Source organism: Xenopus tropicalis, chromosome 8 (genome assembly GCF_000004195.4).
Source record: "Xenopus tropicalis strain Nigerian chromosome 8, UCB_Xtro_10.0, whole genome shotgun sequence".
Lineage (NCBI taxonomy): Eukaryota > Metazoa > Chordata > Amphibia > Anura > Pipidae > Xenopus > Xenopus tropicalis.
This window is the reverse complement of record NC_030684.2, coordinates 29,758,033-29,783,571: the sequence shown is the minus strand read 5'-3', so window position 1 is coordinate 29,783,571 and position 25,539 is coordinate 29,758,033. Positions and strand designations below refer to the sequence as shown.

The window sequence follows — 25,539 nt, the reverse complement described above, 5'->3', positions numbered from 1 at the left end:
ACAACTGCAGTATTTAGCTGTTTTCTGATTCTTAATTTTGAAAAGTGTAGCAGAAATAAATTCTCCTCTCACTCTGTTAATCTGCTGGCTTCTGCTACATTTTTTCAAGAGGCAGCACCAGAAGTGCAGAGTGCACAAAAAGCCAGTCGGATACAGGTATCGGACCCCTTATCTGGAAACCCATTATTCAGAAAGTTCTGAATTACGGAAAGGCCATTTCCATTTTAATCAAATAATTCACATTTCAAAAAATGGTTTCCTTTTTCTCTGTAATAATAAAACAGTACCTTGTACTTGATCCCAACTAAGGTATAATTAATCTTTATTGGAGCCAAAACAATCCTATTGGGTTTAATTAATGTTAATTAATTTTGTTATGGAAAGACCCCTTATCCGGAAGACCCCAGGTCCCATACCTGTACTGATTTCACTAGCAATTACACTTCCAAACAATGTTAACAACGTTTTAATTAATATATTGGAACATGAAAAAAGTTCTCTTTTATCTTGGTTTTCTGTAAACAAATGTTTTCTTGACAAATATGTGTCCACAACGATTACTGTATTTTTTTTAGCTTGCTTATAATTCTCACATATATAAAGTTAAATGCCAACAAATATAAAAACGTGTCTCAAATATGAAATAACCATTGACTACAAGCTGATCATTTCCTAATTCACACACAGAGATTCATAACATACAGATCCTAAAAACACACACACAGGCCATTGTAAAGCTGAAAGTGCTGGCTTTCTGCTGTGAAGTGAGCTGGTTGGTAGATGATTTATGTGTCTGCCTGGGTAAGGGCAAGTGCGCCTTTAAAAAATGATCTTTATACCAATGATGCCTCTCTACCCGGTCTGTGCAGAGTTGACAGCATTTTTATATTTTTTAATAATATTTAGTCTCTCCCCGAAATGGAAACTTTATTTCAAAGAAAGAATTAAGGCATAGAATAAAAAGCAGAACATAAATATGTCAGCAGCCTTTTTTTTTAGCTGCTTGTCAATGAATGACTCTTTTAAGCTGAAAAGCCAAATAATTCCATATGCTTTCCTGGCTCAGTTTTGCTGTGTGTTATTGTTCGAAGTGAAATAATTGAACGAGATTTAAACCTTAAGGATTTAGTATGTTATAATAGTGTAAAAGACTGCAGCAGTAATGAGAAATATAAAATCTGTCGTTACACAAACATGCAGGAGCGAGTCATTTATCTTTAATAAAAGCCTCAGATTAAATTTTATTGGCAGTACTATTTTATGAATAACTAATTTTTCACAGTGATTCACAGGAACTGCAGACAATTAAACGGATAAGCAGGATTGCAGAAGGGCAATCATCACAAAACAACCTCCCTGACTGAATGGAGTCAGACAGCGACACCTTTGCCAGTAATTTTATATATATATTTATGAAAAGTTCTATTTATGTTTTTCCCCAAAGATGTTGTTGACAAAAACTCACATACCTGGCTGTGAAAATGATGATATAACAATTTCCAGAGCTTCCTATTTACCCACTATGTCAACATGACCAAACTGATTAGCCTAATGGGAAGTGTATAGAATCAAATTTCCAGCCAGACTGTCCGATAACTGCCTAGACATTGGATAGATATCCATTATGCAAGTGTAAAAATCCATTTGGAAGAAAACCTCATCAGTGGGCCAATGACTGGGCAAAAAGAGCAATGGCCAAATGGTATTGTTCTGTACTATGTTGGCCAATAAATTCCATCCAGAATTTGGCATCCTTGCATCAGGGTCTTGACAAATTAGCAACTAAGCTGGTAAAGGGCACGGAAACTCTTAGTTATGGGAAAGGACTGGCCAAGCTGGTATTGGTGCTAAAGGGGAGATATGATAACTATGTATACATTTATAAAGGGCCATATAATAAGCTCTCTAATACTTAACTAGTAGGCCCTTCCAGCAGACATGAAGGCATTCATACAGATTGAAAAAGCAGGTTCTATTTTAATATTCAAAAAGGATTTTTTGCAGTGAAAGCTTTGAAGTTGTGGAATTCTCTCCCTAATTCAGTCACACTGGCAGATACATTATATAGCTTTTTATCAAATGAGTAAATACAGAGTAACAAAAATATCTATTAGTACAAAGCTGATCCAGGGACTACTCCGATAGCCATCTTGGAATCTCCAAGGATTTGTTTCTCCCTTCTGAGGCCCAATAGCTATCCATTATGGGAACTTAGGCCACCTTTTCTTGCCCTGCTTGAGAGGAAAATTCTAGGGGTAGGAACAAGTGCCTACCTTTCCCCACCATGTGAATGCTTATGTTCCTACATGCTATGTAACTTTCTAAGGGGCACATTCATGAAATCATGAGTTTGAATCCCGAATGGGAAAAATTCGGATTGGATACAATAATTTCTGAAGATGGCAAATATCACGAAAATGCCTATGGAAAAATTGTATTAGTCACGATAATATCATATTGGCGATCTGAAATTTTTGTACCGAACAACTGTAAACAGTGGGAAAACCTTTCCGACTTTGATTTGTGCATGATTTTGGAAGCCTCCCATAGGAATCAATGGCACTCTGCAGCTCCAACCCGGCCCAAGGAAAGTCTCCCATAGGACTCAATGGCACTCTGCAGCTCCAACCCGGCCCAAGGAAAGTCTCCCATAGGGCTCAATGGCACTCTGCAGCTCCAACCCGGCCCAAGGAAAGTCTCCCATAGGGCTCAATGGCACTCTGCAGCTCCAACCCGGCCCAAGGAAAGTCTCCCATAGGGCTCAATGGCACTCTGCAGCTCCAACCCGGCCCAAGGAAAGTCTCCCATAGGACTCAATGGCACTCTGCAGCTCCAACCCGGCCCAAGGAAAGTCTCCCATAGGACTCAATGGCACTCTGCAGCTCCAACCCGGCCCAAGGAAAGTCTCCCATAGGACTCAATGGCACTCTGCAGCTCCAACCCGGCCCAAGGAAAGTCTCCCATAGTGCTCAATGGCACTCTGCAGCTCCAACCCGGCCCAAGGAAAGTCTCCCATAGGGCTCAATGGCACTCTGCAGCTCCAACCTGGCCCAAGAAAAGTCACGACAATGAAGCTTGAATGAATCCGAAACTTTCGTACTCGGTGCGACAATACGATTTTGTCACACAAATTTTGTCGCAGAGTACGAAAAAGTAGCAGAAAATATGCTCGGAGCGTTCATGCATTAATAAATGTCCCCCTAAGTGTTAGGTAAGTTCATTTAAAAGTTATACAAATCATATAATTTTGTGCTTCGCGGCCCTCCATTGGGGACCAGCCCACCCATATGCTCCTGGAGGCACCACTGAGTCAAACTACCTTAACAAATGCTTGAATGCTGTAAAGTGTTTTTTTGAAAATCACAAGAAATGCACATAATACAAATAACTACTTACAGGGCTGCCTTGTGCCTGCAAGGGCTATGTTCCTCATATCATGTGGGATTTTAAATCCATTGTTATAAAGCGCAGGTATGTCATGATCGCAAGTGCTCTCTGAATGAGCACGAAGGGCGACTGAGCACAAAGGAGTGCAATTCTGTGCCCCTTAGTGCTCTTGCATTTACGTCTGGGGCACAAATTAATGAGACTTTGAGATTTCTAAAAATTACAAGTAAGTGCTATTTTCTAAAGCAAAACATTTCAAGTGTATAAATATTGTTAGAGATTAAGTGGTGTCAAAGCATCAGATCATAAGAAAGCCTGCGCAAATCATTACAGTGACATCAATTGGAAAATTGTTTATAATAATTAAACGATGCACAGCGCTACAAAACAAACCCAACGTGGGCTGTTGTGCAATACCACTTCAGTACAATTTAATTTGTTATTAACGGAATTATGTAAGAGTTCTCTCCCTTGCCCACACTCTAATTAAAACCAAAGTTGCTAACGAATCCCTACCTTCCATTGGTCTTGAAGGCTAAGGATGCAGGGGGTAAGAACAGGACATAAAATATGCCAAAAATGATTGCTACCAAGAGCAGCTGTTTCTTTTCTAGTTATAAAGGAATCCTAACAAATTGGGGAGCTTTATAATAAATAGATATTTTCCTTTGAAATGCTGAGATCCTGCCATTAGAGGCTCTTTTGATATATTTTTAAAAATGCTCATTAGTACGGAATATAGTGTGTGCTATATTAAATCACTGTGGCTATCTTAACTGTACCAAGCACTCAAGGTCAGGTACTTATTTAGAAGAGATAGGCCCAGCAAAAAGCAGCCCCTACCAGCTGCTGGTGTAATGGCAACAGATATGGACACCTCCACAGCTGCAGTTTGTTTTGGGGCCAGAAGATTTCCTAGATTAATAGAAGTTGCAACAAGATGTGAGATGTCCCTGAAACTTGAGTACATCTAAATTTATCCCACCTAGACAGACTAATCATGAAGAAGTGTCTCTTCTGTAAGAGCTTTTCTATAATTACTGTGTTTGCCTGCATTCTCTTTTTCACTCTAGGTGAGCTGATTATAACAGAGCGGAGGTTTAACAACAGAGATAGCACACCCAACAACTACTAAAGCGGCCAGTGATAGGAAGGGACTGGTGGGAGCCTTGACTGATGGGTAATTTCAGTACATGTGTACAAAATATATACTCTCTATATATACAAATGACCCCAAATATGGGGTCATTTGGAAGTGCAAAATGCACTTTTCCATCTGGGTGGGGCATTGCCAAATACCTTGGCACTGCATTTCTCACGTAGGCATCCCCCCATCCCTCTGTGTACTTTGTGCATCCTTCAGGGCTAGCTGAGTCTCCTGATGCTGTTCTTCAGTGAGTGCCTGATTTTTCAACACTTAGTGCAGAGCGCAGAAGGCTCTTGCACCCTATAATCTTGGGGATAAAGAGACAAATATCTAACATCCAATATCTTATGTCATTTTAGCACATCAGTCCTCAACTCACATGCTCTGATACAAGAAAACCCCCTTATATTTAATATAGTGCGTGTGGTGGAAAATCCAAAAAAAATCAGAAAGCAGAAAACAACCTTGTTATGTTGCTGCCATGAGTTGTGTTTTGGATTAACCCTTTAACTGCCAAGCATGTACGCCATATGTGCTGGCAGAAAAAGGCTCTATCTGCCAAGCACATACTCCAAGGTTAGAGGTTTCTCTCTGGACTGGCAGCATATGGCACCTCTGTAGAGAGTCAGGAGTGATGTGCCCCCTGTGCAACGAGTCAGGGTGGGCTGACATGATAGTCCTGTGAAGCAATCGTTGCAGGACAGACCTCCAAGTAGCTGATGCAACTGCATCACAACTGCTGCTTCTCCTGGACCCTACTCCCACAAGAGCTGCCCACTCACTCTGCAAGCACAGACCCTGCATCCCTCCTGCTCCAAAACAGGTAACTGGCATTTATTTGCACAATTACACACACACGCACACAATTTTACAGGTTTTTTGGTTTTTTTTTCCCATTTTGCACACTTATAGAGATATAGAGAATAAGATGAACGTCAGTGTAGGACTGGCCAAACCAGACCATGGATGATGTAGCTGGGCAGCTTAAATATATTGCAATACATAGACAAACCAGTGGCATCACTATAGAGGAACCCCTCTATAGACACTGAAAAATCATGGGTTCCGCCTGCAGCAGGTGGGGGGACAGGTGGGCTTGGTGCATGCTGGGCCCCTCCAAATACTTTCTGCAGGTGGGCCGACGGTGTACTGTTATGCCACTGGGACATGAAATCCCTGTTTTGTTTAAAGAGGAGGGCATTTCTTACTAGCTTAATGCACAGAATGTCCTTATGTCCTATATATATTGATAACTGGTGAGTGCAAAGACCTCTTGTTTCTATCACACCTAGAGAATTACTGTTTGTAAGCTTTAATTCATTTAATTCAGAACACTACTGGCAGAATTTCAAGCCTTCCCAGTTAGGGGCTTTATGACTTTGCTGATGTGGTGACCAGTGTGTGGCTCTAAATTCCGTGAGAAAATGTATGTATAAAAATAGAAAAATGATCTATGAGAAGACTTTTTTGGAGCCTAATGGAGCTGTTATTGGTCTTCTGGTCACCAGTTCAAGATTTAATGATAGATAATCTGCCCTTTCGACACCACTGATGTAAATCAATTTCTAAATAATTATATATAGTAAGCAAGGTACTAAAAAAGCAATCCCATTCTGCAATTCCAATGTTACAGAAAGGCCGCAGTTGTATTTCTACAGTAGTTGGCAGCACTTAAAGTAATATGCAGTTTTCCAGTGCAAACACAAACAAACATTCACAGATTTTGTTCTGTGGCCCTCTTATATTTACCTGAACATAAGGGTATACATTTAAACATACAATAATGCCGCTTACACATGACTGTTCACTCATTTCAAGTGTTATATACAAAGCACAGGGAAACTTCTAATTACTAAATGTGTCACGGAAAGGTAAAATATTCCATAATTTATTAACTTCCAAATTAATGTATTCTCATTCTGCCAGAACAAGTGTGGGCTTCTCATATCGACACATATTCTAACACTTAAAAGCTTAAATACATAAACACATACACACATTTCCATAGCAACATCTGCTCAGTTAGCATGCCGACTCTGGAACTAACATTCCCAAACCTGGCACAGCACCTGAAAGGCAGATCTGCCTCTGTACTGTTAGGGGGAATGGTCCTTCATAATAAAAGGCAGACAAGGCCTGAGAATGGCACTGTACCATCCAGTGCCAGTATTTCCCAATACGCACAACGGCTGGTTTTTCAGCTAGAGATTCCAAGGTTTCCATTCCATGATTTGTCAATGTCCAAACTAGGAATCTGCAGGTTCAGCAAAACAATAACAATAAATTGTATTAAATGAATTAAATGAAGATTAGTAAAAGAAGAAACAGAAGAGAAACAGTATGAATATGCATTATATCCACATCCAGTATTGTCTGAAAAGCTGGGCATTGCCCTGCCAAGGAAACTGTATTGAGAAGGAGTAATCAACGAATGGCAGAATTATGAAACTGGTGTAAATGAAAGGTGGGTCTAAATGTAATTGTGATTTAGAACCCATGCTTCCTTATAGCTACACCACTGCTCATAACAAAAATGAGATATATAAACCCTACCACTGCCTTACTAAGGCAAATGCTACCAAAACATTATGCAATAAAGGGGTTTAATGAACATTTGAGGTGTGTGTGGCATGGATGTGACTTACTGAAGTGAAGGGCTTGTGTAAAAGCCGTGTAAAGAGCACACTTCAAGGTGTGAGCCCTATCAGCCTGTGTACTGTATGCCCCCAGCAATTAAATCTGGCAACTGAGCTGCTACAAGAAAAATATGTATGTTAATGAATGACAAGGGCATCTGGCAGCATCATATATGGTACATAAGGTCCCACATCATAGCATAGTTTAAGTATTATGTTATAAGGCTAAAGATCTGGTAATAACATGGGACCAATGATATATTACAGACCAAGACCACTATCAATATGGTGGATTTTTCCATGAAGGCCACCATACATGAGTATGGGTTGGTGGTCCTAGTTGAATGCAACATGGGCAAACTGCTTCCTCTGACTGCCATACTGAATGTAGCTCAGATGTTCTATTATAAGACCCTGTTGGTGTGTAAGCTACAAAATGAAATAGATTTGTTTTCACCCCAGAGAAGCACATGCTTAACATTTTGTCTAATACAATGGAAGAATATATTGTTTTCCCTCCAGGACAATACTATAGGTGGACAAACATTACCCCTGTTGCTATATAGTTACTTTATTTCCAAGTGATTTTTCCCCATAGTGGTAAACCCAAGCTTTTATTCTAAAAACCCAAGTGAATATTCCATTCGCTTACAGTTAGCTTTATTTCCTGTAAATAGCTATTGCTGTGCACCCTTATACTGGTAAAGTATAAAGTTAACTTGACTTGTGAAGAACATTTAAAGTTAATTTGATACTTCCTTAACATTACTATTACCCAATGCCATACAAATGTAACATATTTATCCCAACCAAATAACTGCCATTCCCATAACTAGGAAAATATTTTTTTTTTTAACCAGTGCGCCCCCTGTTGGTGGTAAACTCCATCTCACAGCTTATTATTACACTATTAACTGATTAAAATGGAGTCTATGGGAGATGGTCTTCTCATAATTCGGAACTTTCTGGATAATGGGTTCTTGTATAACGCATCCCATACAGGTATGGGACCCATTATCCAGAATGATTGGGACCTGGGGTTTTCCAGATAAGTCTTTCCATAATTTGGATCTCCTACCTTAAGTATGTTAATAACATTATTTAAACATTAATTAAACCCAATAAGCTTGTTTTGCATCCAATAAGGATTAATTATATCTTAGTTGGGATCAAGTACAGGTACTGTTTTATTATTACAGAGAAAAGGGAATCATTTAACCATTAAATAAACCCAATAGGGCTGTTCTGCCCCCAATAAGGGGTAATTATATCTTAGTTGGGATCAAGTACAGGTACTGTTTTATTATTACAGAGAAAAGGGAATCATTTAACCATTAAATAAACCCAATAGGGCTGTTCTGCCCCCAATAAGGGGTAATTATATCTTAGTTGGGATCAAGTACAGGTACTGTTTTATTATTACAGAGAAAAGGGAATCATTTAACCATTAAATAAACCCAATAGGGCTGTTCTGACCCCAATAAGGGGTAATTATATCTTAGTTGGGATCAAGTACAGGTACTGTTTTATTATTACAGAGAAAAGGGAATCATTTAACCATTAAATAAACCCAATAGGGCTGTTCTGCCCCCAATAAGGATTAATTATATCTTAGTTGGGATCAAGTACAGGTACTGTTTTATTATTACAGAGAAAAGGGAATCATTTAACCATTAAATAAACCCAATAGGGCTGTTCTGACCCCAATAAGGGGTAATTATATCTTAGTTGGGATCAAGTACAGGTACTGTTTTATTATTACAGAGAAAAGGGAATCATTTAACCATTAAATAAACCCAATAGGGCTGTTCTGACCCCAATAAGGGGTAATTATATCTTAGTTGGGATCAAGTACAAGGTACTGTTTTATTATTACAGAGAAAAGGGAATCATTTAACCATTAAATAAACCCAATAGGGCTGTTCTGCCCCCAATAAGGGGTAATTATATCTTAGTTGGGATCAAGTACAGGTACTGTTTTATTATTAGAGAGAAAAATGAAATCATTTTTAAAAATCTGAATTATTTGATCACAATGGAGTCTATGGGAGATGGCCTTTCCATAATTCAGAACTTTCTGGATAATGGGTTTCTGGATAAGGGGTCCGATACCTGTAGTGATAGCTGGAGAGTTTACGGAAGATCCTCAAAACTAGGTACCTCCTTAACCTCTTATGTAATAGTTCTAGCAGGTAAGATGTTAATTCTTTCAATAGCGCTCCCCATCCATAACCAACTGCTGACTATTCCACACCCCCATATCTCACTCACTGTGCAAGCATTCAAACACCACATGTTCCTCAATGCCTGCTTAATTTCCTTAAAACATTGCAGAAAAGCTTTTAAAAGGATCGTTCCCCCGGCAGCTATTTAACTGTGCACAGAAGGAAAGAGAAGGATAAAAAGGTATCTCCATTGGAAACAGGGAAGGAGTGTTTCTTTTTTTTTCTTAGTTGCAAAGAAAATAAATGTTTAAAAATGTATTAAATAAATCAAAGCCTTCAATCAAGCAAATCAGTTGCAATCCATTAGCAATATGAACTGATCTATAGGCATTTGTGTTTCCAGGCAGTTGCATGATCGAAGGGGGGGGGGGTTAATTTTATCACTACCAAGTGAAAGATAAAGGACTGCTTGTGCACTGCATCAGTTAACAAGAAACAATTATCTTCACAATTGCTAAATACTTTTTACAGAGACACGGAAGAAACCTTATAGCAAGTTAAAGCTTGTATTATACATTTTAGATTGTAAGCACTACAGGACAATGACCCCTCTCCTGTGTCTCCTAAACATGTGCCACTTAATCTTTGTTACTGATTGTGTAGGGACCATAATATTAATAAAACCCCAAACAAACCCTGCAAACCAGAAAAAACTTTCCCAGGGAGGTATTATAGTTAAAAGACATTTTTATTTAACGAATCATTATGCAGCCAAAATATTGCATCTTAAACAGTACAATATCCATCAATAAACAATACATACCACCCAGTGAAAAAACTGACAAAAAGGATATGAAGGCAGATACTCTGGATGAGAGAATACCCCAACGTTTCGGCTCAAATGCCTTTGTCAAGGGAGCTCTAATGGGGGGATTGTTGAAACCCTAGCACCTGGATATTTCATATATTTATTCTTTTTTTATTGTTTGTAAAGGGCAAGAATATCTTAGCCCGGAGTGCCCCCCATTATCCTAAATTAGGGACCATAATATTGCCAAAAATGTTGTGTGGTAAAAACACTTTTTTATTTAAAACCAGTTCCACACCCCAAGGAATTTTTGGAATTTTGGATTATTGTATTTCTATTCTAAACGTTTTTCCTGGTTTCCTAATCTGGCCATAGCTAGTTATTTATATAAAGAGAAGTGGATTCCATAGCTTCTCAACCCAAATGTTTATGAAAATTGACACTAAATGACTAATTTTATAACTTTATAATATAGAGGCAGTCCAAAATTCCCAATAATCCTCCATTTACTATGTTCCTAATCATTGCTAATCAGTATACTTTATACAGAAATGACAGGAAGGCCATTTCCCATAGAGTCCAGTTTGAATAAATAATTCTCATTTTTAAAAATTGTATCCTTTTCTCTATAATAATAATAAAACAATACTTTGTACATAATAACTAAATTGCATGAATCCATACCGGGATTCCATAGGGTTAATTTCATATTGAAATGTTTTTCAGTAGACTAATGGTTAAAGAACCAAATTACAGAAAAAGCTTTATTTGGAAACCCTTGGTCTTAAGTATTCTGGATAATAGATCTGATACATATGCAGGTACAGACATTCATGCACATACCTGTGTGCATGGTTGCAATATCACCATCTGTTTATTTCTAAATAAGCTATTCATTTAGGGTTTATGTGCATGTGTGAGGTGCCATAAAGCTGCACATTGCACTCTATAGTTCTATAGGCTTAATGCATAGAAGCTGTATTGACATTTGTTCTTTTCATGTAATGTTACATTTCAACATCAACAAAAAGATGGATTAACAAGGTAATTTCTCACCTCCCGCTTGGTTTACACAAGGCAGACTCCCCACATTAGATCTAATGGAAGCTAAAAGTGGGGTCATATGGAAAACATTTTGCTTTAGAGCAGACCAAAAAATCCATAAAAGAAGTCATTTACTAGTAAAAGTTCTCTCACTGGAACATTATGTGGCATCATTTTCAGCATTAGTGAAATAAAGGATCCAGGAAAGCTGTTTGCTTGAGAGTGGTGAGACGCTGTCTCTCTGAGTGCATCAATACCAGGCCTGCAGAGTTCCTTCTTGTAGCTTAGCCCTTTTAAATAATGAATTGTTAAGAGCTCCTTATTATAAGATTTCCATTAAACACAAGTGACAAAAAAAAGAAAAGGGAAAAAAAGCTTATGCCTTTACAAATGCTAAATACAGAGATCACTGTGCCTCTGGAATGGTCTTTTGGTTTTATTCCTTGTGCCAAAGATAACATGGTAATCAGTGGCGATTGTAATAAAAAAGTCTAACAATACCATGTGTCAAGGTTTTCAGATATCTCTGCCTCAACTTACAGGGGTAACGTAATGCAGACTCATTAAAATGGCTTTATGGTGAAAATGTGTCCTTACTATGGCAGTAATATTATGTTAAAGGAGGCCTGGTGTGCCATCCAGTGCTATGGGATATATGGGTACTTTATAAATACATGTTAATAATAACAATAAGAACATTCACACAAGCTTGTAACAATTCTACAGATTTCTAAAAGTCTTGTCAGTTACATGGCTACATTCCCTTTAGTATCTAGTGCTGTCCAACTGGTAGACCCCATCTATGTGGCTGCTGTGACTAAATGGTATCAGTACTTAGATTATGTGGCTCCTACATTGTTCACACATATAATGCCATGCATTGTTCACACTTATAAGTCCCTGTGTTGTTCACACCTGGAAGCCCCTGCATTGCTCACACCTGTAAGACTCTGGCACCTACATTGTTCACAGACAGTAGGAGCAGCACCGGCATTGTATCACTGTACATAGTAGTACAGACTGTTCATGTTGGAGTGGTCATGATCAGTTACTTGCATAATCATGATATGTTTCCCTGTCTCCTTCCCTACACTACCCTGCCCATGTGTGCCATACTCTGCTCCTCATCTCTACCCTGTCTGTGTGCACCATACTCTGCCTGCCCTATGCTGCCTGTGTGTGCCATACTCTGCCTTCCCTACCCTGCTTGCGTGTGCCATACTCTGCCTGCCCTATGCTGCCTGTGTGTGCCATACTCTGCCTGCCCTATGCTGCCTGTGTGTGCCATACTCTGCCTGCCCTATGCTGCCTGTGTGTGTCATACTCTGCCTGCCCTATGCTGCCTGTGTGTGCCATACTCTGCCTGCCCTATGCTGCCTGTGTGTGCCATACTCTGCCTGCCCTATGCTGCCTGTGTGCCATACTCTGCCTGCCCTATGCTGCCTGTGTGTGCCATACTCTGGCTGCCCTTTGTTGCCTGTGGGAGGTGAACCTGACAGGGGTTTTTCAGGGAATTGTTAGTATTTGGAAATAGTTGTAGGGGTGTCCCTATGTCCTGGGGGTTGCTGCACTATCCACAAGGAAGAAGGAGGCATATGGATTTAATGGTTTGTCTTAATGTAACATAATAAACTTCTTTCACATATGATTATATGATTTTATTATAGATTTTATATTTGATTATATGATTTTATAGATGTGACATGTCACAGATGGACTAGGAATATCATCCTTTGTCTAGTGCTTTTTTGTGAGCCCAGAATTATTTATGTTAAGTCTTGTTCTTAACCTGTGTTTGTGTTAGGATTCACTTCTTCCCATACACGGACATCTCAGGTGTTACTTAAACTGAAAATCGATCATCGGCATAGAACCTTCATTCTTAAGGGTCAGCCACGTACTGCACAAACTGCACTTTAGGGGTCATTTAAAAAGCCCCTGGGAAGGTGACTGATCTAGCACTGCCCAATCTGATGGAGCCAGTTCAATTAAGAAGTAGGCGGCATCAGACCTGGGTGATCACAAATCCTTCTGTAGTAACATAATAATGTGGTAAAAGTAGCTTCTGTGTTCATCTCTCTGAGATACTTTGTTCAGAAATGATTACAATTTTTTGACAATGTCAGTGTTGCTGTTATGCTTCAGCCTCTGCAAACGTGTGCCTTTGGCCAAAGTAGCTATCAATGAAATAAGCTTTGAACAAAACATTTCACATGAGAGGCAGCCCCCTCTTTAGCCATCGGAAAAAAAGCTCAGTTTGATGGGGGGGGGACAAGAAGAGGTGATACTTTCCCTTTATTAACTACAACAAGCTTGAGTTGCAGAGGGTATACTATTTATTCCATCCATCAAAAATATGACAAAGCATTTACAGCCTGGCAATTCTAGACTTGAAAAAAATACAAGGGGTTGAATCGCTACAGATAGAAGGGAGATGTATTTACCTAAAGATTCTAGAACCATGTTTAAAGAATTTTCCCATCACACTAGTCATAATTCAAGCCCCCTATCTGGTCTTTTATTGCCAAGCAGATGGAATATACTAAAGGAACAGTTCAGTGTAAAAATGAAACTGGGTAAAATAAATCGATTGCGCAAAATAAAATGTGTTTCATATAGTTAGGCAAAAATGTAATCTATGAAGGCTGGAGTGAGAAGATGTCTAACATAATAGCCAGAACTTTACTTCCTGCTTTCTGCTCTCTAACCTCTTAGTTAGTCAGTGACTTTAGGGGGCCACATGGGACGTAACTGTTCAGTTAGTTGAATCTGACCTGCTTGCTCACAAACTAGCTGAACAGTTATGCCCCATGTGGCCCCCTAAAGTCACGGACTAACTAAGAGGTTAGAGAGCTGAAAGCAGGAAGTAGAGTTCTGGTTTTTATGTTAGACATCTGCTCACTCCAGATTAAATTTTTGCCTAACTAACCATAATACAAATATTTTTTATTTTGCGCAGTCTGTTTTACCAAGTTTCATTTTTACACTGAACTGTTCCTTTAAGGTAAAAGGTCCTCCAACTAGATCGGTCAGCCTTCCATCCCTGCCAAAGGCGTCAGGCTAACTACAAGCAGATTTGCAGGCAGCCTCGCTGCTCTGTTGCAATCTGAGATCTGGCACATCCTTTGCCCTGACTACCAGCAGGAGGGCAGGAGCCCAGCTGAGCGCAGCTACTGTGCCAAACAGACTATTCAAGGCCTTGCTGCTTGAATGCTTCTACAAAAAGACTCAAAGTCCCGTGGCCTCTTTTGTAAACAACTTCTTGTACTTTCTGCCTGCAACTGTGCCAAATCATCCTGAAGGCTTAGCGTCAAAAGGTGGTACAACTTAATCCATTTACATCTGAGAAGGAATTCAGCAGTTGTCTGGAGAGTTCAGTATAAGGGGAAGGAGCAGCTTGATATCAGAATTCCTTGCTGTAACATGTTACATAAACTCAAATGCAGGTTAACCCAATGTGAAAGCTGCAAATGCATTACATTCCTCTACGCCAGTGATCCCCAACCAGTGGCTCGTGAGCAACATGTTGCTCACCAACCCCTTGAATGTTGCTCAAAGCAGGTGTTTATTTTTTAAATTTCTGGCTTGGAGTCAAATTTTGGTTGCATTAAAACCAGGTGTACTGCTAAGCAGAACCTCCTATAGGCTGTCAGTTTTCAGAAAGGCTACACAAAAACCAATCATAGTCCTTATTTTGAACCCCCACATGCTTGTGTTGCTCCCCAAATCTTTTTACAGTTAATTGTGGCTCATAGGTTAAAAAAAAAAGTTGGGGACCCCGCTCTACACAGATAACACCACAAATAAATAGGATTTGAAAACAAGCTGGATTCTAACAACTTTTTAAAATGTTTTGCTATAAAGGCAGAGGAAAGGAAATGCAAAGGAAAGGAAAAGAAAAGAAACAGAGACATAAAAAAGATGAACTATATCTATAAAGGTTTTCATTCATTCAGGTCATTTAATACAGTATCTAGTACAGGTATGGGACCTGTTATCCAGAATGCTCGGGACCTGGGGTTTTCCGGATAAGGGATCTTTCTGTAATTTGGATCTCCATACCTTAAGTCTGCCAGAAGATCATTTAAATATTAAATAAACCCAATAGGATTGCTTTGCCTCCAATAAGGATTATTTATATCTTAGTTGGGATCAAGTACAGGTTCTGTTTTATTATTACAGAGAAAAGGGAATCATTTAACCATTAAATAAACCCAATAGGGCTGTTCTGCCCTCAATAAGGGGTAATTATATCTCAGTTGGGATCAAGTACAGGTACTGTTTTATTATTACAGAGAAAAGGGAATCATTTAACCATTAAATAAACCCAATAGGGCTGTTCTGCCCCCAATAAGGGGTAATTATATCTTAGTTGGGATCAAGTACAGGTACTGTTTTATTATTACAGAGAAAAGGGAATCATTTAACCATTAAATAAACCCAATAGGGCTGTTCTGCCCCCAATAAGGGGTAATTATATCTTAGTTGGGATCAAGTACAGGTACTGTTTTATTATTACAGAGAAAAAGGAAATCATTTTTAAAATTGTAGGTTGTCAGCTCTTTTGGGCAGGGCCCTCTTCACCTCTTGTATCGGTTATTGATTGCTTTATATGTTACTCTGTATGTCCAATGTATGAAACCCCCTTATTGTACAGCGCTGCGGAATATGTTGGCGCTTTATAAATAAATGGCAATAATAATAATAAAACAGAATAATTTGCTTACAATAGAGTCTATGAGAGTTGGCCTTTCCAAAATTCGGAACTTTCTGGATAATGTGTTTCCAGATAAGGGATCCCATACATGTAATCATAATCAGTTAATATTTTGCTGTGGCTGGCAGCACCAGATAATCATGAAGCAGAATTACAGCACATTCAGGAACTTACAAAGTAAGATCTACAATCAGGCACTGATCCTGGGTCCATACACAGCGTTTATTTCAAATTAAGTGCAATGCAGAGACACAATGGCATTAGACGCAGCGTGGGTTAAGTTTGGCTTTTCACAATACTGTGCATGTACAAGCGGCACAAAGGCAGAAGGAGGAAGAAGATGGCTTGGTTGCAGGTACCCAGTGCCAGTTTAGTTTTCTGCTGAGTAAGTGATTATAATCACTGGGGGTGCCCAACAGTGTCTATGAGAATCCAATCCTGAGAGAAATTAGGCTTAACATTGGTGAAAGTATCATAGGTTCCCATAAGAATGTTTACATATATATTTACACCTTTAGGAAATGATCCTATTTTAAGCATTTTAATGCAGCTTTTGTAAGTCTGCTTTAATCCACCAGTAAACCACTGTACGATTAACACATCTGAACACTGAATGCCACTGAAAATAGCTATATATTGAATGGCTTACACATCCGGGAGTGTCAGGCTTGACAGAGCTTCCATTGTATTTCATTTGCACAGCCCCAGAAATGATGAACGGAGTGGTTACTACCTTGAATACCAAATAGGATAAAACTGCTCAAAGTATCAAGAACAGCTACAAATGTGTAATGTATAAAAACATACCATGGGATGGGTAGGCCTTCTACCGATGTGTAGATATGTAATATAAAGGGGAGGTTAGGGATATTATAACCAAAGTGTGTTAGGCTTCCCCTGTGCCCACAGAAGCACCCATACACTGTTATTCATGCTGCTCCTCTTCTCTGCATCAGTAAGCTGCCAGTTGGCAACCTCAAGCCAGGAAGCTGTCAGTGTCAATTGAACTAAGCCTACAAGGTTCTTGCTGGTGAAGGGCCATCCTCTGTTTCCAAAGCATGGGAAAAAAAGACTCTGCTCTCCTTCTATTCTAGCTGGCGACTTACACTGACTGCCGTTTCAAGGAGCTGTGAACTGACCCTAACAAAGGAGTTCTGTGGCAGAGTTCTGGCTGGGACCCATGTCAACAGATTCCGAGGTCGCAGGTCACACTAACTAACATCTATTCCCAGCAGACACTGCTTTAAGCGCAAGCTAGGAGAAGTACAAATTTGGAATTTTTTTGTTTAATCCCCCAAGATATTCCTGATCCTTCCACATGTTTCTGCTCAATTAGGAACAATTCTCACTTTGCACTACGTGAGAGCCCCCCTTGGATTAGGAGTTCAATCAAAAGAGGAGATCCTTTGAGCCAGACACAGAGAGGCTCACAGCCAACTAGATTATTAATTCAAGCACAAGAAGCATATGTATCTAGACTATCCTTCATTTATATATATGAATGATGAACAAAGAAAGCATCAAAAGGAAAATATGCTGTGATTATTACTTGTGCTTATCTTTCATTTAGAACAACTTAAACAAAGACACCCCCCAATATTTAATTTTCCATAGTTAGTGCTGCCATACTAGCTGCTTCAGCAAAGGTAAACTTGACATCATTAGCAGCATGTATGTGGCAGGTAACATTCAACATACAATTGCAGAGACATTATAAAAGCGTCTGTGAGGCAAACTGAACATCACTGTAAATGGAAAATGACCAGTACTATGTAAAATAAAGTGGTACTAAAACTTTTAACCTACTCAGATTTATCTATTTAAATTCTTCACCACGTGTCACTTTAATGATATTGGGAGCGTGCAATTAGTAGAATTTGGTAAATTTGCACAAGTACAAAATATGTTTGTTCTTGTATATTGTTGTAATTCAACTACATCCTTGTTAGGTATTTGGATCTTGGGAATTTTGAATAAGTTAAAAGCTTTTCTTTTATCCATAGATGCATTCTGATATACAACTTCACCTGTAGCACTTGTCACTTTAATGAGATAATGACGTTATAATGATATAAAGACGTTATTTACAGGACTTGCAACTTTAATACAATTGGGGGGCTGCACCAATTAAAAAATGCACAGTAGAGCAAAGGCTTTTTTTTGTTAAAGTTCAGCAGGTACCCCGGGCTGGTGCTGTTTTCTTTTCACAGGAGCACCGGTCAAGGGAAAAAGGTAACTGGGGGGTGCCTAACATTTTGGCACCCCCCAGTGACTTAGCCTTTCCTTCTTCTTTAATTCCTTCTATTCTGTATACATGATCTTCTGTGTCAGACTTCCTTCTCTCAGAAAAATCCTTCAGGGCACGGCACAAGCTTGCTCAGTTTGTTCCTTTCATTGCCTCTCCCCCTCCCTGCTGTAATCTGTGTTAATTTTTCCTGTAAATTATTACAGAAGGATTGAAGACATAAAGCTAGTGATAGAAATGTTTATAAATAACGTAGGCATCTTTATGTTGAAGTTCGAGAGTAGAAGGCCAAAAAAGTGAAAAACCCCTTTAAGAAGTTAAAATCTAAAATACTAATCAGAAGTAGGAATAACCCTATGAGCTTGGTTCTAGATTGCAATGACAGATCAACATTACTTACTAGGGACAGCATAACAAGAAAATGAAGAGTTCAAGGGCCATTTAAAGCACTAACAACAAAATGTTACTATATCTACTCAGATCAGTTACTAACCACTGTTTGATAAATACATCAACCAGTGGGATACAATGTTCCAACCATGAGCAGACAGAGATGTATCTAGCTCATAAGTCTTAAAGGTTCAAAGTACACTAAAGTAATCAAAAAATAAATCATTCTAATATACAATTGAAATTTCTTTCAAAATATTGTCCCTGTCAAAAGTGGGGGAAAAAAATACAAAGTGACAACTGTGACATGCTGTCTGCCTGTACATGTAATTTTTGGGGGAAAGTAACTATGGTAGCAGAGGATCTGGAGCATAGAGATAGGGACACCACTTCTTCAGGCAAAACCACAGGTTTATTTGGAGGAAACTGCTCCCTACATAAACATTACAGTTCACAGCAAACAGTTAATCAAGACTTGACCCTTCTTTGGGCTCTACCTTTCCCACTCTGGAACCTTTTCAGCCCTGCTGTTTCTTCCCGCCTGGGAAACCATCTCACCAGCTTCTGGCACACTAGGCTTCTCACCAAGCCTTGCTGACTCTTCTCAGCTCTCATACACTTGGTCACAGCTCCCTCTGTTCCTTGTAGTGGAAGGCAGCACCCCCAGCCCCTCTTGGAGTTCTTCACAAAGGCAGGCAGCCTTCCTGCTCTGTGAGTGGACACCTTTCTGAGTGACCCCTCACTCTTATTTTCTCAATGCCTTCTATTCTTGGGTACCTCAAACCCCCTTCACTGCACTTTGCAAAACGTCTGGTGGCATCAACATTATTTTTCTTAATTAGGTAAGAAAGATCCCAGGCTCTAAATGTATAGGTTTAGTTTGCCATGCATATTGGTAACATTTCCCACAAGTAATCATATAAACTAGAAACTTCCAATTACAGTAAATATACAGGGGTATGCTATATAAATCATTTCTGTTGAGTTAAAAGCTAATCCGGCTAGTATAAGAATTTTTTTTATTATTGTTTTTATTAATAAAAAAACTGTGTCATGCCTTTCTCCTGGACTTATCCTTGATTACATCTGAATAATCTTTATTCCAAACCATTTAGGATTTAGTTCTTAGGCACTTGGTTTAAATCTTTGGATGTCAAAAATCTGCTAACCGATGCATCGGACTCCCAAAAATTTCCCCATAGGCAATTAGTATGCATAGTGTGACAAGGAGCAACATTCTCCTAGCAATGGTTAATGAAATGTTAGCTAATTTATTGAATTTTGTGACCCAAGCTCTTTCTTGCTCTGTGGAAGACTGACAAAAGGATCAAAATCTTCCACCAAGTAAATGAAAATTACCTGTATGTGCCCAAGTCCAAAAAGAGTTACCAGTAATTAAATACCGAATGTCGTCCGAAAGAAGAATGTACAACCTCCATACACTGGTTGTGTTTAATAAGTCTACTGTTGTCTCTGCATCCTGAGCCCCACCCCTGTTGCCCTCAAACCCACCCTCCACCCCTGTTGCCCTCAAACCCACTCCCATTCCCATCTAAAGAGACATGATAGCCCTTCTGCATCTGCAACATATCAGCATGCTTTTTGTAACCCAAGCAAGTGACACACACAAACACATACTTAATACACACTTGCTTTAATAACATGAATAACCTCCATTAATAGTAACTTGGGATATCGCTGATCAGTATGGCTCTTTTGACCCCATTAGCTTTTAACAGCTTTTTATATTGGTCTCCCCGCTTGTGTTATCTCTCCCTATAATACTCAGTAACTAATAACAATCTAATAGTTGATTTCCTATTTTCCACCAGTGGTCACACCCTCAGTAAGCCTTAGTTTGCTCTATTTGCTTTCAGATTGTAAAGAGAAGTAAGAATGAGCATTTTGACATTTCCTCCATAAAGAGACACAGCTGGCCTTACCTTAAGATACAAAAGCAGCTTTTAGCGCCCGAAGATAACCGGCAGAAGCCAAACCTCTGCTTGCTGTCAATGTCAGTTAGTACAAATGTGAAGTTCTGTCCAACGTGGCTGGAGGTAAGGCTAAAAGCAAGAGATTAAGTGACAAGTGAAAATATGTTTGATACAGCTAGCAGACGAATGGCATAAGATACATGATGACAATGGTTTCTTTTAGCAGCAATGTACATTCTGATGGTATTTTAACATATGTGTGAATGCATAGTACAGTTTCATTTATTAAAATGGTCCACACCTCCAACCAAATCATATATAATGAGAAATGAACTAGTGCATACGCTCAGAAATAAAAACAAAATGGATGCATGGCGCTAACTTTTTCAAAATAGGATCAATTTTAGGTATATATATTTGTGTATAACATAAGTAATCATTTTAATGAGAAAATGTATTTATATAACGAACTTGTGGTAACATTATAGAAATAGTTATATCAATATACAGAACAATTTCTATAGTGACAGACTTAAAATATGTAACAAATGTTAAAATATGAAACAAATAAAGGGAGAATAAGATTCCTGTTGAATTGGGACAGCTTGTTATTTCATTGAGAGGTCACAAGGGTTATTTACTGTATGACTACGGTGCAGTGAGCAAAGTGCAAAGCACAATTCTCTTTTTTTCCCCCATAATTCAGAGTTTTTCGCCTAAATTCCAGTGTTGTTGCACCTAATGCAATTACAAGTGCAGTTGATGTGTTCAGGGAAACCTGAAGTTACCGCCTGGTGCAGAGGTGCCAATAACTCCAGGGTTCCTCTGCATCAATAGGTGCAACTGGCTTAATTCAGAACAGGAGGCAGAAGGACTGAGCAGTGCTGAGTGCAACTATATGCAAAGATCATATTTTGACACAAATAATTTTAATGAGAGGGGTTTTATGTGCAGATTTGTAGGACTACAACTGCACTTGCAGAGATAAATGACCCCTCATGTCATTTAACTTCATGAGTTACTTGTAGAAAATGTTCAGTAGGTGAATACTTATTTATAAAGGACTTCAAGGTGAAAACAATAGATTTGGCATTTTAGGTGAAAATGCTGGGCAGGTCAGCTCTGAACTGGCATGTATGGAGCAGGCTGACTCTCACAGCACCCTGGGGGTGCTTGCCTAGTGCTAGGGGTTGGCATGTAGTGGAACAAGTAGACAAATTAATGGGATAGGAATAATGAGGAAGACCTGGTGGTCTTGGTACACATAGGTACCAATGACAAATTTAGAGGTCCTCAAGAACAATTTTAAAATCCTAGGTGAAATGTTGAGGGTGAGGACTTCCAAGGTAATTTTCTCAGAGATATTACCTGTGCCACGGCAAAGTTAAGAAGGCAGGGGGAGCTCAGGGAGATTAATGTGTGGCTGAGAGATTGGTGTAGGGTGGAGGGCTTTGGGTTTCTGGAGAACTGGGCGGATTTTTTAATTGGCTACAAGCTCTTTGCCAGGGATGGGCTGCACCTCAATGATGATGGTGCAGCTGCTTTGGGGGAGAAGGTGGCTAGAGGGTTGGAGATTTTAAACTAGATGTGGGGGGGGGGGGTTGTCTACCACAGAACCCTCCTACAGTGAGTGATTCTGTGGTAGACAGGTTACATGAGGTAGCGGGCACAGTAAGGGAAAATGGGGGAGGAGACATGCTTGGGTGTACAGATAAAGGCAGGGAGGGCCATAAGTTGTATATGCAAAATTCTCAAGCTGGTAACAGTATTAAATGTATGTTTACTAATGCAAGGAGTCTGACTTGAAAAATGGGAGAGCTGGAGGTTCTTTTCTTCAGTGTATACAATAGAGGAGGCAGAGAGCCAAGATCCACCCATTAATTGGTTCAGCTCAATCTAGTCAGTGGTTGATGCAGGATATTGTGCATAAAGGTTTAATGTCAACAAAGTAGACGTGATCCATTTGGATTTTGCCAAAGCATTTGATACCGTGCCCCACAAACAACTGCAAGCCACTTATATCCTTAATGGGACTGCACTTGGAGTCCTTGTAGATAATAAACTTGGCTGTAGCAAGCAATGCCAGGCAGCAGCTGCAAGGGCAAACAAGGTTTTGAGCTGTATTAAAAGGGGTATAGATTTGTGGGAGGAGGGTATTATTCTTCCCCTTTACAGAGCGCTGGTAAGGCCCCATCTAGAATATGCTGTTCAGTTTTGGTCTCCAGTGCTCAAACGGGACATTATTGAGTTAGAGAGGGTCCAGAGAAGGGCAACTAAGCTGGTAAAGGGTATGGAAAGTCTTAGTTATGGGGAAAGACTGGCCAAGTTAGGGTTGTTTACGCTGGAGAAGGGGCGCTTTAGGGGTGATTTGATAACTATGGCCAAGTTGGGTCTGTTTACACTGGAGAAGGGGCGCTTTAGGGGTGATATGATAACTATGTATAAATATATAAGGGGATCATATAATAATCTCTCTAATGCTTTATTTACCAGTAATATTCAAACTTTTATCAAAATGTTCAGATCTGCTTTTAATTTGCATAATCAAGGTTTAATAAAAAATATCTTTGCACTAACTTTCACATATCTTGCCAGCTAAAAGTGCAGGTTAGATTACTAGAATTTTATAAAAACATGCAATCTTTACCTGTCTAAGCTGAATGGAAAGCAAAACTTGGTGACAGTCTGCAGGACTTCCTGTTGAGAGACAAGACAAATATGTTAATATGCTGTACATTATTAAGTCTATTAACCTACAATGAAAACTACAGTTACAACTTAAAAGCTGACTACATGGGTGACTTCTGTTGGAAAAATATGTAAGAATATAGTTACCAGTTGTGGCCTTGACAATTTTACCAAAAAGTTTTCCAAGAACTCAAGGGAAACATTTTACAGCTTTGAACTTTTCTGGTTGAAAAAATATATGTGAGCAAATCTAGTATATTTAATCCTTTCATTGCCATTTAACCTCAACAAAAATGACACCCAAACAGGTAACTATTGTTAGGGTCTGCCAAATATAGGAGTTATTTACGATACGAAACAGTGTGTCAAGTGCAAAAAAGGCTGCAATTGGGTAATTTTTTTACATTACACACTGTGTTCTGCTGTTTAGAAATCAGTACAGTAGTTGTGCATATTCTCAGAACGCATTTTTTGGCTTGCTGAGGATACACTCCATGTGACATTAGCCTTAGTACTTGGGCCCGTGGGATCAGCAAATGACCCCTTTTTTCTTTGGCTTAATTGACTTATTTGAAGAGTACAGCCATTCCAAGCAATCATTACAGAAACTGATCTATTAAAACCATTGGCAAGTGTGTGAGGTCATGAGCAAACAGCAAATAGCTGGAGCAAAGTAACACCTCCCTCAGGCTTCTCATCCAATACTTGGGTCTAAAGCTGGCCACACATCCGTCGCACGAAAGATCGTTCCAGCCCTCCACTGACATTCAGGGCTGAATCGGCAGATATGGAGGTAGAAACAATAGGAATGCCGATTCAGCCCTGAAGGCAGATTTTTCTCATACGCCTTCAATGGCACTCGATCAAAATCTTTTAACCTGCCCGATCGGTGAGTCGAACGATATCAGCAGCCTTCCACGATATCCGTCGCCTCGCCGAGTTGCCATACACGCACCGATGATCGTATGAAACGAGGTTGTGTACAATATTATCGGTGCATGTGCGGCCAGCTTAAGGCCTTTTTAAAATCCCAATATCAAACAAAGTATTAATAAAATAATGTTATAATTACTACATTTGTATAGAACAAAAATTCCTATAATGTAAAAGTATTTTAACGGCAGAAATGTATAATTAGGGTGTGATTTATTAACCGTCGACTTTGTCTTTGTGGTTAAAAACTCAAATTCGAGTTATAGTTCGAAAATTTGAATGTCTGGTCTGGTGCAAACAACCTGAAAACTTGAATGTAAAAATTTGCCATGAAAAAGCTTGCCAGTTTCTATAGAAGACAATGGGAGTTGTCAAGTCAAGCTATATTTGCAAACTTTGAGGTATTAGAGATATTCAAGCTTTTTTTATTCGATATGCAAGTTTATTTGTTTTAGAAAAACAAGCTTAAATTCACAGACTCGAAAACTGATAAATAAGCCTAAGCATAAGAAACCTAACTATGACAGCATCTCCAAATTATATTTGTGAGGGGTAATTATACTTTAGATTATTATTATTATTATTATCAACATTTATTTATAAAGTGCCAACATATTCCGCAGCGCTGTACAATAAGTAGGTTTCATACATTGGACATACAGAGTAACATATAAAGCAATCAATAACCGATACAAGAGGTGAAGAGGGCCCTGCCCAAAAGAGCCCACAATCTACAAATTAGATCATTTTAAATAGATAGTTCCCTTCACAAAAACATTGTTTTCAAATCCAGTACAAATAATACCTTTAAATTATTTTACTTTATGGTTTTTCAAAAATTTATTTAATGTATTTCCTAGAAGCAATTCACCAAGCTGGGTCACAAACTCCTAAATGATTACACTTTGTTATATTACTTGCTAATATTTCCCAGGAGAAGCAGCAAATTTAGCTCCTAATGAGTCTTCTTCTGGACCTAAAGCTTTTTAAAAGTCTGTTATAGGACAACTGTTTCAGTTTGATACATTTATTGCCGGCATGTCTCAGCTACAACAAAGGAATGGTAGCAACTAATGTTCTAAATGGTAATAGTATAGACAATCTGCAAACTGGCTTGCTTACTGAGCTGCTTCAAAGATACCGGAGTTGGGGGGAAACAAATACATTTATTTTTAAAATATATAGTTTAGAAAAATGTGAAAAAAGAAAGCAGTTAAGAAAAATCATTATTGGTGGTGTAATATTTTAAAACAATATGCAATGCAAAGGTGAACTTTCCCTTTGCATCAAAAAGGACTAATGGTTAGAAAAAAATAAAAGTCTCTGGATGTTTGATAGGGAGAATGGGGAAAGCAATGAACATAAGAAGGTATCTCTGTCACACTATAAGGAATTAATCAGAGAGCAGGAGGGAGCTGCAGAGGGAGTAAGGGGGAAGTCTGTTG

The 25,539-nt window shown here is 39.0% G+C and overlaps 1 protein-coding gene across 4 annotated transcripts in view; it reads right to left on the bottom strand.

The window, feature by feature from the left end:
- The window catches only part of dennd1a (DENN domain containing 1A), a 414,134-nt gene that overhangs the window by 251,141 nt on the left and 137,454 nt on the right, over positions 1–25,539 (bottom strand). For all 4 annotated transcript variants that reach the window (XM_031890875.1, XM_031890876.1, XM_012953023.3 and 1 more), the window contains exons 4-5: positions 23,121–23,170; positions 20,483–20,602 (exon numbers count right to left, since the gene is read on the bottom strand). In XM_031890875.1, coding sequence (XP_031746735.1) covers positions 20,483–20,602; positions 23,121–23,170 — 170 coding nt within the window. The remainder of the gene's footprint in view (positions 1–20,482; positions 20,603–23,120; positions 23,171–25,539) is intronic.